At 40.0% G+C, this 25,896-nt stretch overlaps 1 protein-coding gene across 4 annotated transcripts in view; it reads right to left on the bottom strand.

Moving 5' to 3' along the window:
- The window catches only part of LOC124600531 (exportin-7), a 243,836-nt gene that overhangs the window by 165,971 nt on the left and 51,969 nt on the right, over window positions 1-25,896 (bottom strand). For all 4 annotated transcript variants that reach the window (XM_047136171.1, XM_047136169.1, XM_047136170.1 and 1 more), the window contains exon 5: window positions 6,038-6,238. In XM_047136171.1, the coding sequence (XP_046992127.1) occupies window positions 6,038-6,238 (201 nt within the window). The remainder of the gene's footprint in view (window positions 1-6,037; window positions 6,239-25,896) is intronic.

A 25,896-nucleotide genomic window follows, 5' to 3' on the forward strand; every position in this document is an offset into this window, starting at 1 on the left:
TCGCCATCACTCTTGATATATGTCCTGCCATTCAACCTTCTCTTCTTTAGCACTTCAATGAAGCTAAGGTGTCTTTATAGTTCCTTTGATTCTCCACTTTCTCTTACCTTCCATTCCATGTTATTGTCATCATATACAGATGCAAAAATTTTCCTTAGTATTCTGCTTTCAAATATTAACAATTTTTCTTCATCTTTCTTCATTAATATTAATGCCTCATATCTGTGTAATCTTTTCTTTAGAATTTCGATGAAATTAAATAGTGTTTTGTTTGCTGTCGCTAGATGTCTATTTCTGTATGTGTTCTGTCAATGGCGTCCCCTTATCTTAGTCCAGTGCACACCTTATAGTTTTCAGTTTCTCCTACTAGTGTCTCTATGCATCAAAGTTTCATCTATACACATTTTATATAATGGACATCTACCCTGACCGGCCAGAACATTATGGTCACTGACTTTTATCAATAAAAACTCATCTAGGCAATAGCAGTGTCACACGCTGAGGAATGACTGTTAGTCATACACATGGTGCATGTAGTATCAGTGAGTGTGCTGTCTGTGTGTAATATGGGGAAGGTGCACGATCTATCTGAGTTTGACCGAGGACAGATTGTGACGGCTCAGAGGCTCAGTACGAGCATTTTGGAAACTGTACGAGTTGTCAGGTATTAGAGGAGAGCTGTGGTCAGATTCTTCAACACGTTGCGAAACCAAGGTGAAATCACGTCCAGATGTCGTGGTGTTGGATGGTCACCCCTCATTACACATGTCAGACGTCATAGGCTGGGTGGGCTGGTGAAACAGGGCAGGCGGCAAACTGTTGTGGAGCTAAAATATAACTTCAATGCTGGCCAGAGTACAAGTGTGTCTGAACATACAGTGCACTGAGCTCTCATAATGATGGGCCTACACAACCAACAACCCACGCATGTGCCAATGTTAACACCACGACATTGGAAACTATGACTAAACTGGGCATGATCATCGGAATAAGACATTGCCGCAGTGTCAAGAGTGTTGTACGGTCTGATGAATCCTGATACCTTCTTCATCATGCTGAAGAGAGGGCATGAATCTGGAACATTCACATGGGCATCCTTGAATCCAGTGGAGCTCGTGCAAGCCACCATGACGGCCAACAAGTATCATACACTGGTTGCGAGACCACATATACTCCTTTATGGCAATCATGTTTCCTAACAACAGTGTCATTTTTCAACAAGATAATGTGTTACGTCACAAGGCTAGGAGAGCGATGGAGTGGTTCGGAGAACACAGTGGTTAGTTCCAATTGATGTGCTGGCCCAACTCGCCTGATCTGAACCTGATCAAACACATCTGGGATGTTAGCCCATCGCCCCCTTTCCCCTGAATTTACAGAAATTAGATGACTTGTGTGTGCAGATCTGGTGCCAACTCCCTTCAGTGATCTACCAAGGCCTCACTGTTTCCATGCCTTGATGCGTCACTGTTGTTATCCATGCCAAAGGCGGACATACTGGTTATTAGGTAGGTGGTCATAATGTTCTGGCTGATAAGTGTACACTGAAGTCCGACACCTTCTCTATTACTTGTCTTAGAGTTAATAAATGATTTCTTGTGGATCTATTTCTAAGGAAACCACACTGGTAGTCCCTAATTAGTTCTTCAGTTATTGGGATCAGACTGTTTAATATGTAAATTGGTAAGACTGTTTATATTAAGCCAGTATTACACTATGAACCTACTGCATTCAAGTTAGCACCATTAGAATGAAATTTTGCTAAATGTTGAAGATCTTTCTCCTGAACAAGTCTGAAACTGCCAACTTTTTCATTAGCTCTATTACATGACACTGCTGAAGTGTAAGTCTTCTCCAACATCCCAAGGTTATATATTCGGAACTGCAGGCTTGTTTACAATGTCGAGTGTGAAAGGTGATAATTTTGTAAAGCTGATATTTTTTCATATTGAAACTTCTGAGAGGTCTAGGTTTGTATTTATTAAGCAGTTCCTGGTTTTGTGCAGCTAGAATGAAATTAAGTTATGATTAAACAGAACTATGAACTAAAATTTTCATTATATGTCGTGCCGGTACAAGCAAATGATTATCTATGTTTACATTCTTGCACCCGTGCCTTGTTTCGACAAGCTGCTATAGATTGCACATGACGGGAGTTGCGCATGTCGTGTCATAACGACGGAAGCTATTTCACGTACTGGTATGTGCACTTTTACTGTGCCTGTACCACTGACCTCAGTGTCTCGTATCTTTTTCAGTTCTGCACAATAGTGTGACTGCAAAAATGCAAAATGGCTTTTACAGTTCTCTCTCATCACAGCTGCACAACTACTCCGACTCTTGTGGCTATTCTCTCATGAAATCAAATATGCAGTACTTTCACCAATTATGGTGATACATAAACATACTGAAAGTAAAATTATATGCACATTTATGTAAAACATATAAACTCTGAATTAATTTGTTGACATACCTTATTATGTTACAGTCTCTCTCGAGATCTTTCCTTGCTGTGTGTCTCAATAAACAGGCTTATACTTTCTTCTTTGCATTCCATTTCTATTATAAGAAGCTATCATTTGATATAGAGCTTTCTCAACAGCAAAACTAAAAGCCAATTTTCATTTGTTTTATTGTCATATTTATAAAAAATTATTCACTGAAAAATGTGTCAAATACCTTACACAACAACCAAAAGAGCACTCAAGAGCTCACATATATCTCTTCTGCTGACCACAGGTGAAAACAGTAACATTCGGAAAGCCCATTTGCAATGCTGTGTTTTTCACATGCGCATACGCACCTCCTCCACAGCACACATGTGGATCCAGGGCAGAATAGAACAGCACCTGTTTCTCCATAGTGGATAAACCATCTGCTAACAGTAGCTTCACCTATTCTGCCATTAGGTGGCAGGCCATCTACACTTTACTTGTAGGTATGTCATGTAATACCGGCTTTAAGGACAGTAGTTCTAATTGCAGTTGTAGTCCTCCATTCTTTAATAATTCAGTATCTGTCTGGTCTTCATCACAAGCCTTTTTATTCCTTAATTTCTTTATTTTTTGCTGTATTTCATTTACTGATGAGATGGTACCTGTACATCAACTGTATCACGTTTTTCAAATTTAATGTAAAACTGTGGATCATTGAAGCTGGATAGATGTCACTCTTGTTGGTCACTACACACTGTTCACTGTTCTCGAGTCATTTTGGCCTGAATGTACAATTTGTCTCCATTATAAACCCATTTTGCTGACAAAATTTTAATCTCTGCAGTGATTAAGCTGTAATCCATTTGATAATAAGAATCATCACAATTGGAAAAATCTGAGCCAAATTTAAGGAACCCTCATGAATCAGCAAGTACGGTTCGTCAAATGGGCAAAAATTATGTTTAAACTGTCAAATAGAACACCATATTATATTTGCTGCTGTTACAGCTTTGGTTTCATCTAATGGAGGTGGAAACATAAGAATTTTTAAAATCAGTTTTTGAATTCTCTTGGGGCTTCCTCTCTTAAAATTCTTACGGCCATTAAGATGCAATTTAAAAGGCTACATCAAACACAAAGCTTAATAAGTAGCCAAGTGGCATTTGCTAGTGGCTACCATCCTGGTGAGCTGCAACAGCCAGCAGGTTCAAGTCAAAAGGAGTGTAGTGCATGAACTGTTCTGATTATACTTGGCTATTGTCAGACTTGAAAGAAAAATGCACAAATCTTGTCAAGCTGAGAAAATTCAGATTTTCACACCAGCACCAAGGTGCTGACTCATTAAACAGCCTTTGCAGAACTGTGTCTCTGAGAGAATAGTTGAAACAGAAAGTTTAAAATTGAAAAGGGCCTGCTGTAGCACTACGCAAAAAGCACGTAAAGTTCTTTCTGATGGAGTTAAAAGACACAAGCACTTGAATTTTTTGATGATGATGATGAATTTAGTAGGATCTGCCTTAGCATGAAGACTTGTGTTTCTGTCTGAATTGATGGAATAAAAGTTCAGAAACAAAAGTGCCTGTTGCAAAGCAATTTCAAAGAAATGTTCATTTTTATCGAAATGAGCTTGCCAATAAATTGGCTTTTCTAAATTATGTGATCTCACGTCAGAATGGTGGGTCAATGTTTGTCACTCAGGGGTGTGCGTGTGTGTGTGTGTGTGTGTGTGTGTGTGTGTGTGTGTGTGAGAGAGAGAGAGAGAGAGAGAGAGAGAGAGAGAGAGAGAGAGAGAGAGCGAGAGAGAGAGCGAGAGAGGAGGGGGGGGGGGGGAGGAGGTGGTGGTTGGGGAGGGGGGGCACAATAGATTAGGAACTGATGCTTGCCATAACATCACTGACAAGGACTATAAATTTTTGATGGGTTTGACAGTTTGCAATACTGAATCAAAAGCTTTCATGCAAGATTTGCCCTGAGAGAAAATAACTCATATTCCACTGATCTATGCAAGAACACTGACCCTGAAAAAACTGTGGAGTACTAACAGTGGACAGGTTGTGCATCACTTGAAACTAAGCTATTGGTGGTAGATTGACTTTGTCACAGACATGGCATCACAAACATCTGACTGGACTGTATCACCACTTTGTTCCAAAAAATCAGACACAATATCTCAAAATAGATAAGTAAAACCTTAATAAGCCTCATGAAGTAACTGCATTGCTTCATTTTGCAGAGAATCAGTCCTTTGTTGACCTGAATGCCATCCAAGATTTTCACTGGGAAAAATTTAACCCACACGACAGCCTGTATCTGCATATTTCTTTGAAAATTAGTAAAGACTAAGCAAAAGTTTTTGTGTAATTAGTGACAGCCTAAAACATGTTACAGTTGCAGTTCAAGTCTTTTTGACAAAACTTGCAGGCTTACTGATACAAAAAGTGGGAAACCTGTAGAAAATCGTACTTCAGTGACAGGTTTGCAATCCAGTACAAGAATTACACCGGAATCATCAATCTTTGCTACCACCTCAAAGATTTTGGTGTAAATGCTGAGTGAAACGTTATTGCAACAAATCCATGACTGACTGCATGAGCTAGTTGACAGGGCACAAAGGAAAATCAAATCATCATTCCTTTGAATTTACACACACTCTGTTAGCAGAACTTGAACTCTAGAGCAAATTACCAGCTTAAAAGTTGCCAGTGGACTACTACTCAACTGTAGCCAGAATACCTCAATCAACTGATAAGGCCCCAGAATCAATGGTTTCAACACTGCAACCATGGCAGTATGTCACATGCATGTGTGACACCTAGAAGACTGTAGCTCACTGCAATTATTTGTGTAATACAATGTGGAACTTTGCTTAAATATAAATTAGATTTATCAGATTGATCTAAAGGGGGACACTGGAAGTAAATGAAATTCATCATTAATAGCCCTCAGTTTGTCAACTACATGAAAATATGGCAGAACTATGTATCCATAACGAAAGAATCCTGCTGAAAATGGGGCAATGAAATTCTTGTTTTCTAACAAAATATTCAAAATTACATACAACAGACTCATGTTTTACTTTTAAGTGGAACAACCAGATTACAAATACAGTGAATATATAAATGCATCTCCTATGACATTTTAGAACATGAAAGAGGAAAGTCTGGCACAGGCAACTAGCTTGGCAACTATCTGTTGCAACTGAAAGAAACTGAGGAGTTAACTCTGTCTTTAGTGGGATTCAAATCACAATATTTTATAAAATATGTTACTGCCATACTATTTCATTGGGTCACATATGTAGCTAGCTATTCCAAAGTTACAGTGCACCAGTTTCTGCCTGCTTATTTTGTTTTTATTTGACACTGGACATTTTGGAGATGGTAATTGTGGAGACTAATAGCCACAGCCGCTGTATCATCTGACGGCACTATTTTTCAAATAAAATATTATGTTGGACTTCAGTCATAATATATTTTGTTTACTTCCATGATATTTAGCGTGTCTAAGTTATGTGCTAGTCCTACATTATTATACACAAGGCACAACATTTAGTTTTTCACACCAATGGTGACATTAAAGGAAATATATTTATTGCAGCTTACCAAAGGTGAAAGAGTATTTGGCAAGGAATGATACAGATCAAAAAATAGTTTCAAAGTTGTGAAGTCAAGGAATGCTGGTCTCCAGCTCGTTGGAATCTGGACAGTACACAGGTCATCTGATGACTCATCCGTTGATGTGCCAATGAAGTCAAATGTAAGACAATTTTGTGCCAGGCGAAGTAGCTGAGTCATAAGGCCATGCTGAAAAACAGAGAAAAGCAACAGTTATCAAGCTTCGTGTATAAAAATAAAATAAAGAAAGGAAACTGCAGTAAAGGAAGTAAAATTATTAACAGGTTTTCTATAAAAAATTCATTTTACAAACATAACAATAACTATAATACATCAAAATACTTGTAACTGAATGCCTAAACAAAACTGACCAGTCAACATCAACACCATATATCATTATAGTAGAGCAGTCTTTTTTTTAATATTTCCAATTCAAGGAATATTTTGTAGTTTATTACAGTGGTGAGTGAGAATATAAAATTATGGATTGAGGGATGATGTATTGCAGCAAGGAGCAGTCTACCAAGTGTGCACCCACCAATGACATTCTCTGGATTCTGCCACATGAGCTTCAGGTTGTGTGTTGAACAGTCACATCAATCATCATCATCATCATCATCATCATCATCATCATCATCATTTAAGACTGATTACGCCTTTCAGCATTCAGTCTGGAGCATAGTTCCCCTTATGTAATTCCTCCATGATCCCCTACTCTGTGCTAACATTGGTGCCTCTTCTGATGTTAAGCCTATTACTTCAAAATCATTATTAACCGAATCCAGGTACCTTCTCCTTGGTCTACCCCGACTCAACCTACCCTCTACTGCTGAACCCATGAGTCTCTTGGGTAACCTCGCTTCTCCCATGCATGTAACATGACCCCACCATCTACGCCTGTTCGCCCTGACTGCTACATCTATAGAGTTCATTCCCAGTTTTTCTTTGATTTCCTCATTGTGGACACCCTCCTGCCATTGTTCCCATCTACTAGTACCTGCAATCATCCTAGCTACTTTCATATCGGTAACCTCAACCTTATTGATAGGGTAACCTGGATCCACCCAGCTTTCACTCCCATACAACAAAGTTGGTTGAAAGATTGAACGGTGCACAGATAACTTAGTCTTGGTACTGACTTCCTTCTTGCAGAAGAGAGCAGATCGTAGCTGAGTGCTCACTGCATTAGCTTTGCTACACCTCGCTTCCAGTTCTTTCACTAAGTCACATTAATTTTTACATTAATTTACGTACAATGAATGCTCTATTTCCGCAGCAATGTTCACCATAGCTAACCAAGGAAACACAACATTAAACAAATGAGCAAGAGGCATTTCATGATTAACTTTGAGAGTAGAAGTAGCAGTAATAGAGCCCCTATGTGAAGTTTGTCCCATGATTGCAAACTTCAAGGAGAGAAAACAGCAGGCGCAAGTGGTGTGGGACAGAGAGAGAGAAAAAGAAAGAAGAGAGAGAGAGAGAGAGAGAGAGAGAGAGAGAGAGAGAGAGAGAGAGCTCTTTGCCTCCTTGTGTAGAATGTAGAACTTGCATGCAAAGAAGTAAGTGCATTCACTGTCTCTAAATTTAGTTTTGCCCCAAATAAAGTTGGTGGAGTATAAATTGCAACTAGTAAACACAATGAAGTTCTGAACAACATTTCCACAACAATGGAGCAAGTACAGGGTGTTTCAAAAATGACTGGTATATTTGAAACGGCAATAAAAACTAAACGAGCAGCGATAGAAATACACCGTTTGTTGCAATATGCTTGGGACAACAGTACATTTTCAGGCGGACAAACTTTCGAAATTACAGTAGTTACAATTTTCAACAACAGATGGCGCTGTAAGTGATGTGAAAGATATAGAAGACAACGCAGTCTGTGGGTGCGCCATTCTGTACGTCGTCTTTCTGCCGTAAGCGTGTGCTGTTCACAACGTGCAAGTGTGCTGTAGACAACATGGTTTATTCCTTAGAACAGAGGATTTTTCTGGTGTTGGAATTCCACCGCCTAGAACACAGTGTTGTTGCAACAAGACGAAGTTTTCAACGGAGGTTTAATGTAACCAAAGGACCGAAAAGCGATACAATAAAGGATCTGTTTGAAAAATTTCAACGGACTGGGAACGTGACGGATGAACGTGCTGGAAAGGTAGGGCGACCGCGTACGGCAACCACAGAGGGCAACGCGCAGCTAGTGCAGCAGGTGATCCAACAGCGGCCTCGGGTTTCCGTTCGCCGTGTTGCAGCTGCGGTCCAAATGACGCCAACGTCCACGTATCGTCTCATGCGCCAGAGTTTACACCTCTATCCATACAAAATTCAAACGCGGCAACCCCTCATTGCTGCACGAGAGACATTCGCTAACGATATAGTGCACAGGATTGATGACGGCGATATGCATGTGGGCAGCATTTGGTTTACTGACGAAGCTTATTTTTACCTGGACGGCTTCGTCAATAAACAGAACTGGCGCATATGGGGAACCGAAAAGCCCCATGTTGCAGTCCCATCGTCCCTGCATCCTCAAAAAGTACTGGTCTGGGCCGCCATTTCTTCCAAAGGAATCATTGGCCCATTTTTCAGATCCGAAACAATTACTGCATCACGCTATCTGGACATTCTTCGTGAATTTGTGGCGGTACAAACTGCCTTAGACGACACTGCGAACACCTCGTGGTTTATGCAAGATGGTGCCCAGCCACATCGCACGGCCGACGTCTTTAATTTCCTGAATGAATATTTCGATGGTCGTGTGATTGCTTTGGGCTATCCGAAACATACAGGAGGCGGCGTGGATTGGCCTCCCTATTCGCCAGACGTGAACCCCTGTGACTTCTTTCTGTGGGGACACTTGAAAGATCAGGTGTACCGCCAGAATCCAGAAACAATTGAACAGCTGAAGCAGCACATCTAATCTGCATGTGAAGCCATTCCACCAGACACGTTGTCAAAGGTTTCGGGTAATTTCATTCAGAGACTACGCCATATTATTGCTACGCATGGTGGATATGTGGAAAATATCGTACTATAAGAGTTTCCCAGACCGCAGCGCCATCTGTTGTTGACAATTGTAACTACTGTAATTTCGAAAGTTTGTCTGCCCGAAAATGTACTGTTGTCCCAAGCATATTGCAACAAACGGTGTATTTCTATCGCTGCTCGTTTAGTTTTTATTGCCGTTTCAAATATACCGGTCATTTTTGAAACACCCTGTAGTTGCTACTGTAAATGGATCCAATAGTTCATGTGAAGTAAAAATATGTTTTATAGAAAAGCACACAAAGTACAAAACATTTATGTAAAATGGCAATATAAAAGTGGTTTTGTTACATGTTATTTTAAGGGGCCCACTCAAAATGAAACTGTTCTGTGAATAAAACTAATTACAACTTCTTGTTTTGAAGCTAAAAAAATAGAAATTCATTTTTTATCGATGTATAAGCACATTATGGCATTATTTTATGTGCATATTTTAGTTTTCACAGCATAAATATGTATGTATGGAAGATATCACTGTTGTATGGCAATTCAGTTGTTAACCATCTGTTAACCAATCCAATGAATAGACAAACTTCAAACAGCAGAAGAACTAACCTGGCACAAAAAGGTTCTATATCAGCATTATGATATTCCTGGCTCTTCAGCCCTAGTCTAATACACATTCCACAGACTGTACATACATGACTGAGTGATACAGAACTGGCACAAAATTCTGTTAGGAAGGTGCAAATCTTACCAAGCCCTTGCAATGTGGATATACAATGACTGGAAGATAGTAATATGGTGCTGTAAGTGAATACTCCTCTCTTACTTTGTTTATAACAGCACAGACCCTCAATTATGGAACTGCGGAGTTTGTAGCATTTATTATAGAGATGGGAAGCTAATAATGCAGCTTGTTCTGTGTAGGCATTTCATTCAATGTATTGTTACTCTCCAGAGCCTACACGAGTTATGGTGAAAGCCTACATGACTTTAGTTGAAGACTACATGGTCCTTTTGGGTGATCAAATACCTTCATCAATACACTACACTTTTTCTCCAATGAAACAATAATGCCACACTTAAAGACGACAATTCTACCTTTCGCGCAGTTAGTTCTGGGGAGAAATGGTTGGCAAATATAAATTGTCTCTGGCTTGCTCCCTTATCGAAGTTCTATTTAGCAAGTGTATAGAATTAGTTTTAGTTTTGAGACTGCACTGCAATTTTTCTTGCAGATTAATGCTGACAGAACTGCATGGGGACTAAACGATGGGGCCAAGAGCATGAATTACACCAAGCGTACCATGGCACCACAACCTTAATCTTCATGTCTGAGCATGAATTGATGCATAAATGGAGATAGATAATGGAAAACCGGGTATGCAATAACAACAATATGAAACAAGATAGACTGCTGGTCACCACATGAGGCAGCGTTGTGTAACAGATAGGTACATTTAACAGCACATTTTAAAATCATCTAAGCTATCAGATTTAGAAAAACATCATAAACATATCCACACATGGCTTCTGTCATTTACGGACAATGAAAGTTGTGTCTCAGTGCCTGAAGATCACAGAGACCATGTGTGTGCTGCTTGACAGCCACATTGATTAAATATCTAGGCAAAGCGATATGAAATGAAATGAGCATGCAAGTATAGTTGCAGGGAACATGAATTGGACAACTTCAGTTTATTAGTTGAATACTAGAAAAGTTTAACACATCCATAAAAGAGTCTACTCATAAAACACTTGTGAGGGTCGTACTTGAGTACTGCTCGAATGTTTGGAAACTCCACCAGATTGTATTAAAAGAAGACACTGAAAAAATTCAGAGGTGTGCTGTTACATTTGTTACTGTTAAGTTCAGAGCAGTTGAACAGAATGGATAGTGTCTTGAAAGGAACATCAATAAAAGCAAAACGAGGATAATGGAATGTAGAAGAAATTAATTCCGGTGATGCTGAGGGTATTAGATTAGGAAATGAGACACTTAAAGTAGTAAAGGAGTTTTGCTATTTGGGGAGCAAAATAACTGATGATGATCAAAGTAGAGAAGATATAAAATGTAGACTGGCAATGGCAAGGAAAGCGTTTCTGAAGTAGAGAAATTTGTTAACATCGAGTATAGATTTAAGTGTCAAGAAGTCGTTCCTGAAAGTATTTGTATGGAGTGTAGCCATGTATGGAAGCGAAACATGGACGATAAATAGTTTAGACAAGAAGAGAATAGAAGCTTTCGAAATGTGGCGCTACAGAAGAATGCTGAAGATTAGATGGGTAGATCACATAACTAATGAGGAAGTGTTGAATAGGACTGGGGAAAAGAGAAGTTTGTGGCACAACTTGACTAGGAGAAGGGATCAGTTGGTAGGACATGTTCTGAGGCATCAAGGGATTGGAGGGCAGCGTGGAGGGTACAAATCGTAGAGGGAGACCAAGAGATGACTACACTAAACAGATTCAGAAGGATGTAGGTTGCAGTAGATACTGGGATATGAAGAAGCTTGCACAGGATAGACTAGCATGGAGAGCTGCATCAAACCAGTCTCAGGACTGAAGACCACAACAACAACAGCAAGTTCAATAAACATGAGATTATTACAGAAATTTTCCGTGAGCTCAAACAGGAATCTCCTGAAGGCAGGCGACATTTTTTTTCACAAAACACTATTGAGGAAGTTTAAAAAACCACCTTTTGCAGCTGACTGCAGAATGATTCTACTGCCAGTGTAAGGATCGCGAAGACACAGTAAGAAAAATTAGAGCCTGTACAGTCATTCTTCCCTCGTTACATTTGAGAGGTGAACAGGAAGGGCACTGACTATCAGTGGTACAGGGCACACTTAGCTATGCAACATATGGTGGATTTTGCAGTATGTATGTAGTCATTAGGACTGCTACTGTATGATACTTCTGTTGTCACACAGACAAACAGTCTCTAACATAGCATAATAAAGGAAGTAATTGATATGAAAACATTAGAAGAAAAAGCCTGAAGGATAGCAGCTCACTGCTCAATACAGCTTGGGATCTCACCAGTGTGAGTCTTTAATAGTTGTACGAGATACAAGATGAAAGCAATTAAATAATTTTCCATGAAGTGAACAACCTGATCCACAGCCAGTAGCAAAGGTATATAAGAATGGCCATCAATTACAGGGTCATCAATTATCACTTAACAATGGCTGAAAGCTCATGAAACTAACAAGTTGGTGTGTCTGACAGCTCTAGAAGATTTTATTATTACTTTTGTTTACATACTACAGTTGACATGCCCTGAAGTCTCTATTACATACTCAATATCTTTGCTTATTTTATGATGCTCCCACCATACACACCGGGAGCACAAAATTAACGTATTATCTAACTAATGTATCCAATATTCAGGCACAAGTTTCTGAAGTACTCCATTGTCCACTTTTTTTTTTTTTTTTTAAAAAGTACAATGTGATGCTGTAAGTGAGATCATCATGATTTATGAACTTTCAAGAAAGGTTTATTCACAGGGATACTCACAACATCATGGAACGCTGTAACAGTAACAAGCAATGGTAAAAAGGAGGAGCAGCTCTTTGACTACTTCATCTACATATGAGCTTACAGTATATAATAAGTCTGACTTGTTACATGAGGCAGGAGGGGGAAGAGTCTCATGCAGTTGTATATCATAGTAGGGTGCAACAGACCTCTCCTAAAGAGACTGTGTGTAGGTTGGTAACGAAGGAGCAGACAGAGAAGACTGTAACAGCTGAATAATTAACATGGCAGGGATGTAGGCCAGAGAGTACAGGACAAATTAAGAACATGATAACAGGTCACAGTATTGTGTAGCCAAATAGTACATTTGGCCAGGATCAGATTTTCATAGTAGGCAGACCACAGAAAAGCCTGGTAAAGACAGAATTTACTATAGTAGGGATGACCTGGATGAAATAGGCATAGCAGTTACACAGGTGCCAGTTTTGTGGAGGTCCTAAAGCATCTTTACCAGATATTGGTTAACACTGCTGAGAGCCACGTGAACACCAAGTTGAGCAGGCTGCTGCTGACTGAAATGAAATACCATATGAATGTAGTGCCTGCTGTCACAATTGGAACATGGGGCTATACTAGACATGATCAACACCTGAATAGCTATAATGAAGCAATTAAGAGATGGGTTGCTTGGTTTGTTACCAGTATGTTTGAACAACACGCTAGTATTGCAGCAATAGGAACTCAAATAGGAATCCCCGGAGAGAAGGACACATTCTTTTTGACGAAAATCAGCATTCAGGCACCCCATTATGAAAAGAATTCAAATCACAAGAAAGCCCCACAAAGTGCTTTAGAACGCATGGCAACATTAGCCTATTCATCAGAATATTAGAGGATTGAGTAATAAGGCAGAAGAGCTTCTTGTCAAATTTAGAGTGCTCTGAATAGACCCAAATCTTGCGCCTACATGAGCACCGTATAACCAAAAGATTAGAGAAGTTAAATATAAAACTCTAGTATCTTTCTCATCTAGAACTAATATAAGAAAAGGAGAAGGTATTTTAAGACAGAGCCAAGTTCAAACACATTGAAACAAGTCGCTTTTCTAGTGCTCAGAACATAGAAACATGTACTTGTGAACTGATATGGAAAAATAATCGACATTTAATTGTAAGTATATATAGATTCCCACTGGGAAATTTTGAACCATTTATGAGGGATTTGGATTCCTGACTATGCTTTCAGGCAGTAGGAAGGAGTTAATAGACTGTGGTTATTTCAATTTAGGTTTTCTGGAGGATTAAGAAAAGGAAAAATAATCTGGAATTCTTATTTAGATTCTAATATTTGATCTCAGTAATTAATTTTCTAATACAGGTGGATAAAGACACTAGGACTCTAACTGGTAATGTTTTCTTGCAAAGCAAAACAGTACGAAGGTAATCCCAAAAGTAAGGTCTCCTATTTTTTTTATAAGTACAAAGACCTGTTTACTTCTACAATGGTTTACATCAGTTTACAGCTTGAACATTTAGCTATTTTTCAACATAGTCACCATTTCTGTCGATGCATTTTTGTAGACGCTGTGGCAGTTTTTGTATGCCCATGCCCATGCCAAACTGTTCAAAAGTTATGAACCTCTTCTTTCACCTTATTGTTGGAGCTGAATTGCTTTCCGGCCAAATGTTCTTTTAACATAGGGAACAGGGCGCCAAGACTATAGGGTGGGTGGGTGATTATGTTCCACTGAAACTGTTGCAGGAGAGCAACAGTTTGCCGAGTGATGTGTGGGTGAGTGTTATCCTGGAGAATGTGTATGCCTCTGCTCAACATTCCTCTTCTCCGGTTCTGAATTGCCCGTTTGAGTTTTTTCAGAGTCTCACAGTACCTGTCAGCGTTAACTGTGGTCCCAGCGATTCAGCTCCGACGACGAGGTGAATGAAGAGGTTCATAACTTTCTGAACAGCATGGTGGCGAGCTGGTATGATACAAGCTTACAAAAACTACCAAAGCATCTACAAAAATGCATTGACAGAAATGGTGATTATGTCGAAAAATAGCTCATGTTCAAGCTGTAAACTGATGTAAACCACTGTAGAAATAAACAGGTCCATGTACTTATGCAAAAAATAGGAGACCTTACTTTTGGGATTACCCTCGTACCTGTATACCCAGTACTAAAGCTCTCTGATCATGATGCACAGCTAGTTAGGATAAAAAAGATATTGATATACCTCAGTGGAAATCAGGTGGAATTAATGACTCCAGAAGAAATGTTTTTACAAACAGTTTAAGAGATGATCAGGGATGAAATTTATAATGAACCAAATGCTGAAATGAAATTTAATTTATTCCATGATACATTCATAAAATTATTTGAAAATACCTTTTCTCACAAGTTAATTAGATATTAAATGAATCAGCTGTGTAAAAAACCATGGACCACTAGAGAGATTAAAATGTCTAGTAAAAGGCAAAGGTAAATGAATCTGTTGACAAGTACAAGTAGAAATCCCTGCAGTGGTTGCAAATTAGAACTACTCAAGATTACTAAGAAAGGTTATTTAAAAAATCAAGGAACATGCACATTATGTCAGAAATCAGTTGTCTGACAACAGACGTAAGACTATATGAGATGTAGTGAAAAAGGTGCAGGACAACTCACTATAGAACAGGATAATATCACTATTGAATTAAATGGAAGGGCTATAAACGATAAATTACAGGTTGCAAATGTTTAATAATCGTTTCTTAAATACAGTATAAGGTATAGGGACAAACACTTCAAAAGAAAAATCACATCAGTATGTAGAAAAAGGAATGCTCATAATTTTCAGTCATATGAATGTATCATCAACTACGCCCCATGAAATGAAGAAAATTACACACCCTCTCAAAAATAAAAACTTGTATGGCTTTGGCGTTGTTTCTAACTTAGTACTAAAGATATGTTCCCATATAATAAGCCCTGGATTATCTGAAATGTGTAATGCATCATTAGCTCATGGCAATCTTATAGAAACATTGAAATAGATCCCTCGAACAAAAAACTGTGCCTAGTTCTTGAAAAAAAGCACATGTCACACCCATCCACTGGAAGGCTAGAAGAAGTGATCCACAAGACTACTACCGAATATCCTTGACATTTATTTGTTGTAAAATATTGGAACATATTCTGAGCTCAAAAATAATAAGGTATTTTGATCAGAATGACTTCCTCCATGGAATCCAAAATCATCAATCATGTGAAATCCAACTTGCACTTTTCTTACAAGACATACTTTGGATCAAGACAGACACGTTGATTTTCGAAAATCATTTGACTCGGCACCATACCTACAGTTGTTGTTAAAAGTAATATCACATGGGGTATCAAATGAAATTTGTGATTGGACTGCGGACTTACTGGTAGGAAGGATGCAGCACGTTATGGAGAACCATCATTAGATGTAGAAGTAAATTTGTGTGTCCCCCAGAGAAGTGTGTTAGATTACTTGCTGTTCATGTTGTAAATGACCTTGCAGATAATATTAATAGTAACTTCAGTCTTTTGCAGATGCTGCAATTATCTACACTCCTGGAAATTGAAATAAGAACACCGTGAATTCATTGTCCCAGGAAGGGGAAACTTTATTGACACATTCCTGGGGTCAGATACATCACATGATCACACTGACAGAACCACAGGCACATAGACACAGGCAACAGAGCATGCACAATGTCGGCACTAGTAAAGTGTAAATCCACCTTTCGCAGCAATGCAGGCTGCTATTCTCCCATGGAGATGATCGTAGAGATGCTGGATGTAGTCCTGTGGAACGGCTTGCCATGCCATTTCCACCTGGCGCCTCAGTTGGACCAGCGTTCGTGCTGGACGTGCAGACCGCGTGAGACGACGTTTCATCCAGTCCCAAACATGCTCAATGGGCGACAGATCCGGAGATCTTGCTGGCCAGAGTAGTTGACTTACACTTTCTAGAGCACGTTGGGTGGCACGGGATACATGCGGACGTGCATTGTCCTGTTGGAACAGCAAGTTCCCTTGCCGGTCTAGGAATGGTAGAACGATGGGTTCGATGACGGTTTGGATGTACCGTGCACTATTCAGTGTCCCCTCGACGATCACCAGTGGTGTACGGCCAGTGTAGGAGATCGCTCCCCACACCATGATGCCAGGTGTTGGCCCTGTGTGCCTCGGTCGTATGCAGTCCTGATTGTGGCGCTCACCTGCACGGCGCCAAACACGCATACGACCATCATTGGCACCAAGGCAGAAGCGACTCTCATCGCTGAAGACGACACGTCTCCATTCGTCCCTCCATTCACGCCTGTCGCGACACCACTGGAGGCGGGCTGCACGATGTTGGGGCGTGAGCGGAAGACGGCCTAACGGTGTGCGGGACCGTAGCACAGCTTCATGGAGACGGTTGCGAATGGTCCTCGCCGATACCCCAGGAGCAACAGTGTCCCTAATTTCCTGGGAAATGGCGGTGCGGTCCCCTACGGCACTGCGTAGGATCCTACGGTCTTGGCGTGCATCCGTGCGTCGCTGCGGTCCGGTCCCATGTCGATGGGCACGTGCACCTTCCGCCGACCACTGGCGACAACATCGATGTACTGTGGAGACCTCACGCCCCACGTGTTGAGCAATTCGGCGGTACGTCCACCCGGCCTCCCGCATGCCCACTATACGCCCTCGCTCAAAGTCCGTCAACTGCACATACGGTTCACGTCCACGCTGTCGCGGCATGCTACCAGTGTTAAAGACTGCGATGGAGCTCCGTACGCCACGGCAAACTGGCTGACACTGACGGCGGCGGTGCACAAATGCTGCGCAGCTAGCGCCATTCGACGGCCAACACCGCGGTTCCTGGTGTGTCCGCTGTGCCGTGCATGTGATCATTGCTTGTACAGCCCTCTCGCAGTGTCCGGAGCAAGTATGGTGGGTCTGACACACCAGTGTCAATGTGTTCTTTTTTCCATTTCCAGGAGTGTATAATGAAATACTGTCTCAAAGAAGCTGTGTAAATATTCAGTCAGATCTTGTTAAGATTTAAAAGTGGTGCAACGATTAGCAACTTGCTTTGAATGATCAAAAATGTAAAATTGTGCACTTCACAAAACAAAGACACGTAGTATCCTTTGAGTATAATATCAATGAATCATTCTTGAAATCTGGCCCAGTCATGCGTAAGCCATGGGGTACACTTCAGTTTGTTGGCAGAATACTGCGGAAGTCCAATCAGTCTAAAAAAGAGATTGCTTACAAAACACTTGTGCAACTGGATCTAATATACAGAAAAGGGCAAAATGAATGGTCACAAGTTTGTTTGATCCATGGGAGAGTGTAACAGAAGCTGAACTGGCAGACTCTTGAATATAGACATAAACTATTCCAAGAAAATCTATTAACAAAGCTTCAGAAACACAACCCCCTATGTATTGCTCACACATAGATCGTGAGGATAAGATTAGGTCATCTTTATCTCAGAATGGGACAACCAAGTAAAATTTGAAAACAAACTGAAAACCTTTCCTCTTGACAACTTCTATTCCATGGAATGGAATGGAATGTGTAAAATGATGGTGGGTAGGAACTGCTACACACATTTTTATTTTTTTAAAGCATTTGAAAATGACCAGCACATAGCCATATTTACAAAATAATTTGCGATGTGAACATAAAATGACTCATTCTGCATCATTACAATTTATCATGGAAATGATCATTACTCAACATCCACAGGCATGATCTACAAATCACTGAAGTATGTGACAGGTGACTTATTGTACCATATATTACTGTGCATTCCCACTGAACTCACAAACAATACATGAAAAAAATTATTCATATCTATCTATGCGAGTGGTTAAAAACCAGTTTTTGTGAAAATGATTCTTACGTGAGTGATATGTAGTAGCTGATGAATGCTTGAAGCAGCAATTTGTGGAAGACTTGTTTTTTTAACAGATAACTAGACTTTTGTGAGAAGCAAGAGTATGAGTGCAAGTAAATTTGAAATTTTTGAAATTTATGCAACACTTCATTGAGACAAACATCCAACCCTCTATTTTCTACTGTTAGTATGTGAAGGAGGATTGCTGTAGCTGAGATAAAGTGGCAGAGTCCAAATAATGCTTAACTGGATTAGGGTTTTACATCCTGTGGACACACAAGTTATTTGGCACATTGAATTAGTTCCCTTGGACTGACAATTGTGCTAGTCTTCTTTCAAGTAATCATCCTGTCATTTATCTTAAGTGACTTGGGACACTGAAAACCTAAACTGGGATGGCTCACTCTGTCCAATCATAAATTCAGTTTCTTTAGTACTTTTCATCATGCTCAGTATTATTCCCCATAAATTTAACTGAAGATTAATTACACTGATGTGAGCAAGAACATTGAGGTCCATGAAAACATGTCTATGCAATGTCCAGTAATTAACTGTATGTGAAATTCTTATTCAGATTAAATTGGAAGAAATATGACTATTTCGTAATAGCAAAAGGCAAAATTGCTTTTTGTGGAAAAGTGATGGCATTAACCCCTTCACTGCTATGGAAGTACACTCTACATTCCAAGTATAACACTGCTTTGTTTCAACTGAACTTCTCACCAAATACTGTTACCTATGCTACAAGACAGTATTCACGCTATGATGCAATACTTATCAACCAATTTTAAGAGAAGTATTCACTGAAAATATATCACCTTTGCACATCTTACAATCTGACATCTTTGCTCGATAAAGGACTGAATTTCTTTTCGTTACTCATCATAGTTACTGCACTGCATCAAATTAATAAAACATTACACAAAATTTTAAAGAGTTTGCAGATGTAAAAACACATTGTGTAAACTTTGCATTTGGTTGATTTTATCTCTTACATTGCAGTATACAAAACCTATGTGAGATATTGAAACTTTATTTAAAACTGAGAACAGAAGAACGATATCTCACTTCGTTCTTGAGTTATTGATTTTTATATTTGACGGACAGTTGCATGTGATGCACCCATATCGGTACCTGTGCTTGGAATTTATGTTTGGATTAATGGTGATTAAATGTATATGAAATAGCTGATGCTGCAATATTATGAGAATGAAGAGCATGCACATCTTGCATGAAGTATTAACTACAAGGAGGTTTTGTTTAAGTGCAGTATCCAATGAATGCCAACAAAAAGCAAATGGAAGTCTAATTTATGAGCCATCTTCAAACGATGTTTTCTATGACACAAAAGAAATTACTCTTGTTGTGGGTCAAGAAGAGGTCTGAACTGGGGTAAAAAAAAAACACACCAGGAAAATATACCCATCCACGAATATGATATGACAGCAGGAAAAGAGAGGCATTTGAAATATGAAATGCTGGAATGTGCACCCTATTCACCAGATTTGTCATCCTTGGACTTCTGCCTTAGTTTTAAAATGTTTCGACTTCAATGACAAGGGTGTAGCAGCCTTAGAAAAGTATTTTGCAGATCCTCCAGAATCTCATGTCAGAGGTTGAATGATCACATTACAAAAATTTAAGACAAAGTGCACTAACCTATACAGGCGCTACATTGAATAAGAAGTACATCTTGACCTCAAAGAATGATGTTCAGGAAAATTAGATTCCCACCCTGCCCATTGAGTACATTCCAGCATTACAGAGGTGTACATAGAAAACAGGACAATCACCAGCCCAAATAAAATTTTCAACTAGAGTCTACATTCTCTCACCATTCTGAAATGGTCATCAATTATATGTTTTGGGAACAGATGGAAGTCAGAGCACCTCATTCCCACTCCATACAATGTGTTACAAGGCTAAAACCAAATTCAGGGAATCTGCTCCACACTTCTGAAGCACAAATTGATGTGAAATTTACTGACTATACTTGAGAAGTTATTCTCCCTATATGAGGTGCATTCAAATGACAACACCCGAGATTTTTTCCTTGCAGGACAGAAACATGTAGTTAGTTTAACAATGTGCGAGCATCTGTTATGAATGCATGACAGATGGCAGCACTGTACAGCACACACAGCTCCAGAGACAGGTGGGGGAGTGAGGACTGTTTTCCATACTTACAATGGTGTCTTTTTATTACAAGAACAGCTTGTAATAACTCATTTTCTCCACTTGCATGGTGTGAAATCAATTGAAATTCATCGCCAGTTGAGTGGGACATGTGGTGATGGTGTCATGGATGTGTCTAATGTACATTCGAGTGGGCTACAGGTCAAAGATGGCACAGTATCATGTGACAACAAAACAAAACAATATCAGCCCCACAGCAGCTGGTCTGACAACATGATCAGGCAAGTGGAGGAAGTTGTTTTGGAAGATCAACAAATGCATATGGAACACATTGCTTCAAATTGGCATTCTGTGGGATCTGTATACAAAATCCTGCATGAGGAACTGAAAATGTGAAAACTGTCCTCCAGGTTGGGCCTACAAATGCTGATGGATGACCAGAAAGGTTGTGCACACAGCATGTTGCCAGGCAATTTTGATGTCATGAATAAGACTCTCTCTTCACCTCGTGTGACAATGGACGAGACATGAATTCCATATTTCAGTCCTGAAGCAAAGTGCCAGTTAGCTCAATGGAAGTGCCACCAAAAAAATTTCGAATAAGCATCGGTGTTGAAAAAATGGTGGTAACTATGTCCTTATTCACTGCATTCCTAAGGGCACTACAGTGACAGTTGCGGCCTACCAATATGTTTTTAAGAAAAGGATATTTCCAACATTCTGTCAAAAAACAGCCAGAAAAGGCTACCCTTGCACTCATTCACCATGATAATGCACCAGGCCATCAGGTGAATGTGACATTGTAGTTTTTCATGGCAACATCGTCGAATTGATTTCTCTAGCTCCCCAATGACCTGACCTGACCTGAATCGACTCTTAGCAACTTAGCTGTTTGAACAATGAAAGACACACTCCGTGGTTACACATTCACTAGCTATGCCGCTGCTGCACCAGCAATTTTCCAGTGGTCAAACCAAACACCTACAGAAGCGTTTGCAGCAGCTATAGAATCGTGGTGTCAGAATTGCAGAAAATGTTTATAGCTGCAGGAAGATTACGTCAAGAAGTGACCCAAGTTGCGCAGTTTTCAAATTACTGATTGGTGATGGGGGGAGGAAAAAGTATCAGTGGTGTTATAACTTGAATATAGTAATTCATAAACAAAAATAAGCTCTTGCAGAATAAGTAACCATCTAAAACAGACTGTTTCAGTTTGACTGCCTGTCTGGGGGAAAGGCAGGTAGGCATGGGTACTGTTGGGCAAACAGCTGACATGTAAGCAGTCTTGCAACCAGTACATAGTGTACACAATCTTGCTGCATTGGTCAATGGCACAAGGCACGCGTGGCCGAAAAGCTCATTCGTGGGCATAATGTGCACAACAATGACTGGCTGGTAGCCTACACTGCCTGCAGTTGTCCATTGGTGTGAGGAGGGAAGCCCTTATCTAATTAGGCATAGCCTGATCTGAAAGAGGGAACCGAAGATTGCTGAACAGACAAAACCCAGTGCGAAATCAATCTCTCTCTCTCTCTCTCTCTCTCTCTCTCATACACACACACACACACACACACACACACAGAGAGAGAGAGAGAGAGATCCACTTGACAAAAAACGGTATTTTTTTTTTTTAATATACTCTGCAAACTACCTTACAGTGTGTAGTGGATGGTACTTCTGGTAGTATTATCACTTCCACCTTGCTTCCTGTCCATTTGTGAATGGTGAATGGGAAGACCAATACGCCTCTGTATGTAATATAATTTCTATGATTTCTCATCATCGTTTCAGGGTCACTACAAGTTGCACCAAGTGAACTTCCCTGATATTTCCCTTATTTTCAGACAAGTTTGAGATCTCAAGGTGAATAAAGACTTAAGTTGACAAATAAAGAGACTTCTGTATTTCTATATGTGTGAGAAAAAATTTGAAACAGCAACATAACATCTTTTGTAATGTACTGTTTTTAGATGGAGAAAACAAGCACTGATGTTATTTTATTTCAATAAAACAAAACACATTTGCTGACAAAAATATGTATTTCCCTAGAGTCGCATGACAGATTTAAAATACTTTCACTGATTTCAGAAATAACCTCACAAAAAGTAGGCCACTTGGAAGAAGTGTATAAGGTGGGGAAAAGTTGTGCAAACCAACACTGTAGGTAACCGCCAACAAAATCTTCATTATTGTCAGTTGTTACCCACTGTTTTATGTCTATTGTTTTAGAGGTATTGTGATCCACCTGAGTAGCTGAGCGGTAACATGCTTGCCTACCATGCTGCAGGCCAGGGTTCAATCCCCAGTCAGGTCGCAGATTTTCTCTGCTCGTGAACTGGGTGTTGTCCTTATTACCTTGTAACCATTTCATGATCACCGACAAGCAAGTATGCCAATGTGGCATCACCTGAACAAAGACTTGCAACCCGGCACCCGAACTTCCCCAGATGGGGGCCTCCTGGCCATCAATGTCACAAGATCATTTCATTTTACAGGTACTATGTAATTTTTCTTTTGAGAAATATATGAGACATAGTGTACAAAATGTTAGCGACTGCCACAATTTTCTTCTCATCATCCATACTTTTATATATGAACTACTTTCAAAGTGCCAAAATATACTAGAATAAATGTCTATAAAATGCTGCACTGTACAATGTACTTGTGGTGAGACAGTCACAATACCTGAAATCCATTGGCCATGGCCTCTGGCCTGCCGAGGAGCACCACAGTCCTGGGTCCATGGATAAACCATGAAAATCTGCCACATTACACAATGCACAAACTGACCTGGCCTGCAAGCAGATTGGTGAGACAAGATCCGAAGGGCAGGCCTGCACATCAGTGGGAAACGATGGGCTTCAGATCGGCAGGGCCGATCTATTGAGATGCCCACAGAAATGGCCTGCAGTTTTGCACTGTCAGAGACCACGTGTATCACAGACACCATGTTGATGAAATGAGACCGCAGTGCTCAATCCACGCAACAGATAACTTGCATGAATACTCGAAGAATCAATACTAATTAGGGTAGGTAACAACTCACCATGAAGATGATTGCTGATCCGCAAACAGGCACGTACAAAACACAATCACACTCTCACAACTAATTTTCAGCCACAGCCTTTGTCAGAAAACAAGGGAACACACACTTTCGCATAATCACTCAGACACAATGCATGCACACATGACCGCCATCTCTGGCTGCTGTATCAGCAGTCTCTGAGAATCAAATCCAAACAAACCACTCCCCATGCCTCCCTGCCTCTCGTTGGCAGCTGCTAGGCTAGTGACAAGAAACTGTGGCAGCACTGACTGCAAGCTGAGAGGAATGGTAGGAAGGGAGTAAGCAGTAAGAATGAGGGAGTAGGAAAGCAGTGCACATAGTCAGCTGCGTCCATCCAGCGACGATGCATGACATCTCAGTAAACAAACCATTTCATATACTGAGACAAAAATAAGATTTTTCCAGTGTTCTTTAAAATTTCTCTGATATTTCCCTGACACATCTGAAATTACCTGATATTTCCTGATTTCCATAACTAGTGGGAACCTTTGTTTTTGTGAGATGTATGTGGGAGGAAGTAATACGTTGCCACTCTTTTTGGAATGTAACCACTCAGAATTTCATCCAAGTTCTCTGCGATGCATGTCTTAGAGAGACATGCCACTGGAATTTGTAGCACTGCCACTGGAATTTGTTGAGAATCTCTGCTATGCTCTCACGCTTATTAAATGATGCTATGATGAAACATGTTACTCTTTGTTGGTTCTTCTCTCTCTCTTCTGTTAAACCAACCATATAAAATAGTCAAGATGTATGAGAGCCAAAATGTATGAGCAACACTCACAAACAGACCTCACAATTGTTTCATAAGCCTCTTCTATCATGGGTAAATTGCATTTCCATAACATACTTGCAATGAATTTCAGCCTGCTGTTCGCTTTTCCTAGAATTATTTTGAGGTCGTCATTTCACTTTATGTCACTGCTGATGGTTAATGCTCATTATTTTATGGTTGTTACTGTTTCCAGTAGTTCATCACCAATAGCATAATCAAATAGTAATTTTTTTTGCCTTTTTATGTGTAATACATTACATATATTTACGAGGGTTGCCCAGAAAGTAACGAACCACATTTTTTTTCTCAGCTGAAAACAATGCTACAAATGCGAAACATTGTGTATGTATTATTTGAAGTCTCCCGAGTGAGCACACCAAGTTTCCATCACTTCTGACAGAGAGTGTAGCTGCAGGACAGCTTCAAAATGGCGTCTGTAGGTAACGTACATTACAAACAACATACTGTCATTAAATTTCTCACTGCAGAGAGAGAAACTGTGGGGAATATTCACAAATGCTTGTGCAAAGTCTATGGAGCATCTGCTGTTGCCAGAAGCACAGTTAGTCGCAGAGCACAGAGGGTGAGGTCATCAGAAGGGAGTTCAGCGGAGCTCCACGATTTGCAGCGGGCTGGGAGACCATCCATGGCTATCACACCTGACATATTGCAGTGAGCTGATGTCATTCGTGAGGGCAGACCATGGTTGCCACAAGTTTTCCCATGAGAAATTCCCTGATATTTCCCTGATTTCCAGACAAGTTTTAGCATTTTTCCATGACAGATTTTGAGATCTAAAGGGTAAGTAAAGACATAAATTAACAAAATATGTAAGGACTTCTGTATTTCTAAACATGTGAGCAAAAATCTTGAATACTAACATCAACAACTTTTGTAATGAACTGTTTTTAAACTAAGAAAGCAAGCCAAATGATATATATTTTTCATTAAGACCACTGTTGTTATTTTATTTCAATAAAACGAAACAGATTTGGTGACAAAAACACACATTTCCTTGGAGTCACAAGACACATTTAAAATACCTTCACTGATTACAGAAATAACCTCAGAAAAAGTAGGCCTCTTGAAAGAAGTGAATAAGGCGGAGAAAACTTGTGTAAACCAACAATATAAGTGACCATCAATTTAATGTTGGTTCTACTATGTTCGTTACTGTTTGTCAACACCCACTGTGTTGTCGTTGTCTTCAGTCCAACGACTGGTCAGATGCAGTCCTCCATGCTACTCTAGCCTGTACAAGTCTATTCACCTCCGAATAACTACTGCAACATACATTTCTGAGTCTGCTTAGAGTATTTATCTCTTGGTCTCCCTCTACAATTTTTACCCTCCACGCTTCCCTCCAATACTAAATTGGTGATTCCTTGATGCCTCAGAACGTGTCCTATCAACCGATGCCTTCTTCTAGTCAAGTTGTGCCACAAATTCCTCCTCTCCCCAACTCCATTCTGTACCTCCTCATAAGTTATGTGATCTATTC

This window comes from Schistocerca americana, chromosome 1, assembly GCF_021461395.2.
Source record: "Schistocerca americana isolate TAMUIC-IGC-003095 chromosome 1, iqSchAmer2.1, whole genome shotgun sequence".
Taxonomy (NCBI): Eukaryota; Metazoa; Arthropoda; class Insecta; order Orthoptera; family Acrididae; genus Schistocerca; species Schistocerca americana.